The 6667-nt window shown below is 46.5% G+C and overlaps 1 protein-coding gene across 1 annotated transcript in view; it reads right to left on the bottom strand.

The window, feature by feature from the left end:
- Positions 1–3042: 3042 nt before the first annotated feature.
- LOC126527637 (uncharacterized) overlaps positions 3043–6667 on the bottom strand; it is a 59086-nt gene continuing 55461 nt past the window's right edge. The window contains exons 9-10 of the mRNA XM_072284327.1: positions 4772–4861; positions 3043–3460 (exon numbers count right to left, since the gene is read on the bottom strand). Coding sequence (XP_072140428.1) covers positions 3264–3460; positions 4772–4861 — 287 coding nt within the window. The 3' untranslated portion in view covers positions 3043–3263. The remainder of the gene's footprint in view (positions 3461–4771; positions 4862–6667) is intronic.

Raw genomic sequence — 6667 nt, 5'->3', positions numbered from 1 at the left:
GCGGGCAAGACAGACGACGATTATCGTTGCGCGGCAAATATACACTCCCAAGGGGTGTAAACTTTTCCTAGAGTGTGGCTCCGCGGATCGGACGCTTCGATCTCGGAGGCCGTAGTGCTGCCAATGTAGAAATAAAATTTAAGCCGCATTTTTAATGCGCCCGTACGACGCCTTCCGCACACTCGGAGCAGCTTCAGCGGCGGTTCCAACGCGCTTGTTGGCGCAGCCTCGGAGACCAGGGGAGGTATTCTGTAAGTGTCCATCCAACTAGTGGACATGTCCATTTCGTCTGATGCTGAAGAGCTGATTGGCTGGGGGTGTCTGTCTCCTCCACACGTATTCCACAGCCCATAAAATCAGAACTTCACCAGCAGACGAAATGCACATGTACATTTACAAAATACTTCGCCTACCCCCCTCCCCCCAGGTGCTTACAAACTTGTTCATCAAGTACCCTCATCGCGATGACCAGATAAACTTGTTTACATCCATGGCCCTCTGTTAAACTCGAGTGGCTGTCGGAAGCAATATTTTTTATAGCTTGTAATATTCTACGAAAATTGCCTAAAATGTGTAAGTTAACAAAGAAAAAGAAAACAGGAAGTTTACAAATCCGTAACTATGCACTGTCACTGTCAACTGCTGCTTTCGAGCATCTAAAGCGAACAAATTTGATATGCGATATTACTGCTTAGGCGAATTCATTACATTTACAGGGTTCTTTTCTTTTTGCAAAAGTCCTACTCACAAATAAGGGGGATATTTCAGAGTAGGGTACAATACATCAATTTTGTCCGCTTTAGATGCACCATTAGGTGCAGTTTACAGAAGTGTGGTATCGCTTTTCATTGCAGGGTTAGGGTGTGGACCCACTAGCGCCGAGGCACCTTGCCACCTGTCGCTAACCTAACCTAACCTAACCTAACCTAACCTAACCTAACCTAACCACTCCCGGCCAGTCCGCCGCTTCTCACCAGGCACTTGAATCGGGCTAGCCGGTACAAATCGATGATGGAAGGTATCGCGAAAAGTTCCAGGGACACTAAACAAAGAATCATACACCCAAAGCGATAGCGTTTGTGGTGTTCGGTTCTTTGTCTAGTGTCCCTGGGAGTCTTGGCGCTGCCTGCTATCATGCCGCTTCTCGGCAGCTTTCCCGCAAAGCGTAGGAGCCCTGGACTTAGGAACGCTCCTCCTGCATATCTTTTTTTTTTTAAACGTTTTTCCTCCTCCTCCCCCTCCCGCAAAGCGGCAAGGTTTGCCTGGCGCAAAGCGAATAGGTCCGACTGTTATTTTTGCCACTCCTGCCCAAGATGAATGACGGTGCCGATGATTAACTGACCTCTGCTTCGAAACGGCCGGGAGATGACATAGTCGCCAGCCTTCTTGAGTTAATCAGGTATGCTATGCATCATTTTTATTCCACCATTTTGTACAAGTCTACTTATCTTCTCTTCCTCAAACTTCTATATCTACCTTGTATCGCTACCTATGCCTGTAACGAATCCGATCGTATCAACCTCTTCCCCGCTTTTTTTTTCCAACACTAAATTTTCATTCCTTATCTCGACTACTGACCGGTTGATGCTTCCGTCCACTTTAAATGCAAGCGCTTCTGGAAGGCAAGTTACTTACGGGTCCCACTGGGTGAATGCCTTCGCATTCCATTAGGATGTGCTGAGTGGTCTCGGGATTTTCGCTGTAGCAGACGCATGCTTCATCTTGTTGCGAACATTTGTTTGCGTACGATTTTGTTCTTAGGCAACATGATTAGGCCTCAAATGGCAATGCACTGCCGCTTTTGCAAAGCACTAATCAGCACCTTGCGTGGCCGTCGTCGTAGCAACGCACACGGGAAGAGTGGTCTCAACTCGTGTCACGTGACTCCCGCGCAGGCAAAATGAATACATGGTGTGGTCAGCACACCGCTGTTAGCCTCGTGACGGCGCCGATGTGTGGCATATCGTGCGGGAAGCTTACCGCTAGTGTGTCGCAGCCTTGTAAAGAGTTGTGAACTTGGTATTTTCGTTTTTTAATATATACATTGCTGTTTTCAACAATTTACGTAGACAAAAACTCCATGACCTAATTAAAAAATCTGCTTCCTACTGCCAGTAGCATTTATAATAAATGTCATAAATGCAACAGCCTCATCAAATTAGGTGCAGTGGTTGCCGAGATATACGATTTCTCCGTTCCCGTGCATTTAGACCGCAGTTCCCGAGCTAAAGCTTCCTCGTAAAGGGGACTTGAAACACTTTTCTGACTAATCGGGGTTAATCATAGGCCTCACTATTAAACGACGCCGTCTCGTGAATACCATGCTGCAAAAATATTTCGAATCTTTGATCTATAAGTGCTGTTATCGCACCGTTACTCGGTTTTCTCTTTCTTATCGTCTTTGCTAGCTCACTGGAAGCCACACACGGAGAAGCCAAGAGGGCAAAGTCTTGAGCGTCTCTGCCGCAAAACACCTCGTCGCGACACCCCGTGGCGGCCGCGGTAAACTACATGCTAAGCCTAACTGTCGCGAGTAGGCCGGCACTGCAATTACAAAATTATTTTTGTCTTTCTTACATTGGCAGACACATTTATGTTTCATTTCTTGACCTCAAGGTTAGCAATCGCGTAATACTGAGAATGCTTTCGCGATCACGAAACCAGCCAAAAGTGTTGCTGGGGTCCAGCTGCTGGCGATGACGCTGCACGACGACATTGCGCAGGCGAGAGCAAGCGATTTTTCGCTGTTCTTGACACGAGATTGCAAATTCCCTGTAGCATTGTGGGCAATAATATTTGGCCCACATGCTCAAAGCAGCCTGTACGACAAACCCGCAACGTTTTCGAACCACCTCCTAAAAGCGTTTCAGGGCCCCTTTATAGTCAGCTGACGACCCTAGGTCTTTCTTATCTCCGCCAACTCGGACTGGGGCTTCACGTCTGACGACGTTGTTCTCTCAGCGTCCGTATTGTGTTCCTTGATATTCTGCGTGTATGATACTAGGAGCACCGGAACAACGCATGTATGTATCTGGAGCGCATATTTTATTCTACGTGTTCATGGCCGACTTTCTTTGGCAGTTTCAATTTGAGCGCGTAAAACTAGAGAGACGCACTCTAGGCCGCATTCAAGTCAGGAGAGCAGCCGGCTTCCGCCCCGTCTGGGGCGTTTTCTAAGAGAGTATACGATCGAGCCTTTTCTGCCTTCCAAGCCCCAGGAGCTCGAGTAGGAGACGTGGACTCGCGGAAACGACGTCGCTCCTTCATTTCTTCTTGAGAGCGAAGATCTGGCCGTCGCACTTGAGCCGGTACTCCTGGACCTTCTTGCGGACGGCGATCTCCATGCGGAACTGGCGACACAGCGCCTGCAGGGTGCCCGTGAAGCGCGTCTCCAGGAACTGCTCCGACTTGCTCTCGTAGTAGTCCAGCGTGCGGTGGATCCACATCAGGCGGCCGTTGGCTGCGTGGAGATGGAACGGAGGCTCAGTAAGTTTTGTTGCCACTGGCAAGTCTGTTTCGAGGTGCTATTCAGGCATGAAAGAAGGAAAAAAGATTTGGAGGGAGCTTCATGGGATATCATCATCATCATCAGCCTCGTTACGCCCACTGCAGGGCAAAGGCCTCTCCCATACTTCTCCAACAACCCCGGTCATGTACTAATTGTGGCCATGTCGTCCCTGCAAACTTCTTAATCTCATCCGCCCACCTAACTTTCTGCCGCCCCCTGCTACGCTTCCCTTCCCTTGGAATCCAGTCCGTAACCATTAATGACCATCGGTTCTCTTCCCTCCTCATTACATGTCCTGCCCATGCCCATTTCTTTTTCTTGATTTCAATTAAGATGTCATTAACTCGTGTTTGTTCCCTCACCCAATCTGCTCTTTTCTTATCCCTTAATGTTACACCCATCATTCTCCTTTCCATAGCTCGTTGCGTCGTCCTCAATTTGAGTAGAACCCTTTTCGTAAGCCTCCAGGTTTCTGCCCCGTAGGTGAGTACTGGTAAGACACAGCTGTTATACACTTTTCTCTGAGAATGCCCATATATATATATATATATATATATATATATATATATATATATATGTATATATGTGTGTGTGTGTGTGTGTGTGTGTGTGTGTGTGGATAGATAGATAGATAGATAGATAGATAGATAGATAGATAGATAGATAGATAGATAGATAGATAGATAGATAGATAGATAGATAGATGTGCCCGCAACAGCTCACCGTCAGGTCGTTGCTTTTGACCCAGTTATGCCGAGTCCTAGCTATTTTTTTTTTTTCAGCGATAAACATAAAGGACACTGTGTCCGAAAAGAGCCGAAGGCTGTATTGGACAATTTTGAGGACTTTCGCTTCTGCACAATGACCAACATACGAGAGCACATTTCGAAATGCGTGACGTCATACTGACGTCCCGTCGTTGGGGCTTCAGCACGGAATTTAAGACAAAGAAACGTTTGGCCTTGTTTTCCTCTTTTAGAAATCAGCCTATTACCGCTAAAAGTAACGCCACAAGTGGAGTTTTCAAAAAGTGCTTTAGCAGTGTAAACTTATTCGCTGTCAATGTTTAGTGTACTTTTTTTTCTTCCATTTCGCATCTACGGAAAACCTGGGAAGCCGGCATACCGGGGCCGCCACCTGGCCCGGCTTTGATACCCAGTGTCAATCAATCAATCAATCAATCAATCAATCAATCAATCAATCAATCAATCAATCAATCAATCAATCAATCAATCAATCAATCAATCAATCAATCAAACTTACGCTTCAGGAGCCTGGCCACCTCAGCAAGAGCGTCAGGCATGATGTGGCCGGGCATGAGGCAGCCGCACAGGACCACCACATCGTACTCGGCTGCGCAGAACAAAAAAATCTTTCATCATCATCATCATCATCATCAGCCTAGTTACGCCCACTGCAGGGCAAAGGCCTCTCCCATACTTCTCCAACTACCCCGGTCATGTACTAATTGTGGCCATGTTGTCCCTGCAAACGTCTTAATGTCATCTGCCCACCTAACTTTCTGCCGCCCCCTGCTACGCTTCCCTTCCCTTGGAATCCAGTCCGTAGCTCTTAGTGACCATCGGTTATCTTCCCTCCTCATTACATGTCCGGCCCATGCCCATTTCTTTTTCTTGATTTCAACTAAGATGTCGTTTACCCACGTTTGTTGCCTCACCCAATCTGCTCTTTTCTTATCCCTTAGCGTTACACCCATCATTCTTCTTTCCATAGCTCGTTGCGTCGTCCTCAATTTCAGCAGAACCCTTTTCGTAAGCCTCCAGGTTTCTGCCCCATATGTGAGTACTGGTAACACACAGCTGTTGTACACTTTCCTTTTGAGGGATAGTGGCAACCTACTGTTCATGATTTGAGAATGCCTGCCAAACGCACCCCAACCCATTCTTATTCTTCTGGTTATTTCAGTCTCATGATCCGGATCCGTGGTCACTACCTGCCCTAAGTAGATGTATTCCCTTACCACTTCCAGTGTTTCGCTACCTATCGTAAACTGCTGTTCTCTTCCGAGACTGTTAAACAGTACTTTAGTTTTCTGCAGATTAATTTTCAGACCCACCCTTCTGCTTTGCCTCTCCAGGTCAGTGAGCATGCATTGCAATTGGTCTCCTGAGTTACTAAGCAAGGCAATATCATCAGCGAATCGCAAGTTGCTAAGGTATTCTCCATCAACTTTTATCCCCAATTCTTCCCACTCCAGGCCTCTGAATACCTCCTGTAAACATGCTGTGAACAGCATTGGAGATATCGTATCTCCCTGTCTGACGCCTTTCTTTATAGGGATTTTGTTGCTTTCTTTGTGGAGGACTACGGTGGCTGTGGAGCCGCTACAGATATCTTCCAGTATTTTTACATATGCCTCATCTACACCCTGATTCCGTAATGCCTCCATGACTGCTGAGGTTTCGACTGAATCAAACGCTTTCTTGTAATCAATGAAAGCTATATATAAGGGTTGGTTATATTCTGCACATTTCTCTATAACTTGATTGATAGTGTGAATATGGTCTATTGTTGAGTAGCCTTTACGGAATCCTGCCTGGTCCTTTGGTTGACAGAAGTCTAAGGTGTTCCTGATTCTATTTGCGATTACCTTAGTAAATACTTTGTAGGCAACGGATAGTAAGCTGATCGGTCTATAATTTTTCAAGTCTTTGGCGTCCCCTTTCTTATGGATTAGGATTATGTTAGCGTTCTTCCAAGATTCCGGTACGCTCGAGGTTATGAGGCATTGCGTATACAGGGTGGCCAGTTTCTCTAGAACAATCTGACCACCATCCTTCAACAAATCTGCTGTTACCTGATCCTCCCCAGCTGCCTTCCCGCTTTGCATAGCTCCTAAGGCTTTCTTTACTTCTTCTGGCGTTACCTGTGGGATTTCGAATTCCTCTAGGCTATTCTCTCTTCCACTATCGTCGTGGGTGCCACTGGTACTGTATAAATCTCTATGGAACTCCTCAGCCACTTGAACTATCTCATCCATATTAGTAACGATATTGCCGGCTTTGTCTCTTAACGCACACATCTGATTCTTGCCTATTCCTAGTTTCTTCTTCACTGTTTTTAGGCTTCCTCCGTTCCTGAGAGCCTGTTCAATTCTATCCATATTATAGTTCCTGATGTCCGCTGTCTTACGCTTGT

The sequence above is a fragment of the Dermacentor andersoni genome, chromosome 9, assembly GCF_023375885.2.
Source record: "Dermacentor andersoni chromosome 9, qqDerAnde1_hic_scaffold, whole genome shotgun sequence".
NCBI lineage: Eukaryota > Metazoa > Arthropoda > Arachnida > Ixodida > Ixodidae > Dermacentor > Dermacentor andersoni.
Note: the sequence above shows the minus strand (reverse complement) of the source record. Positions and strands in the feature narration are given on the sequence as shown.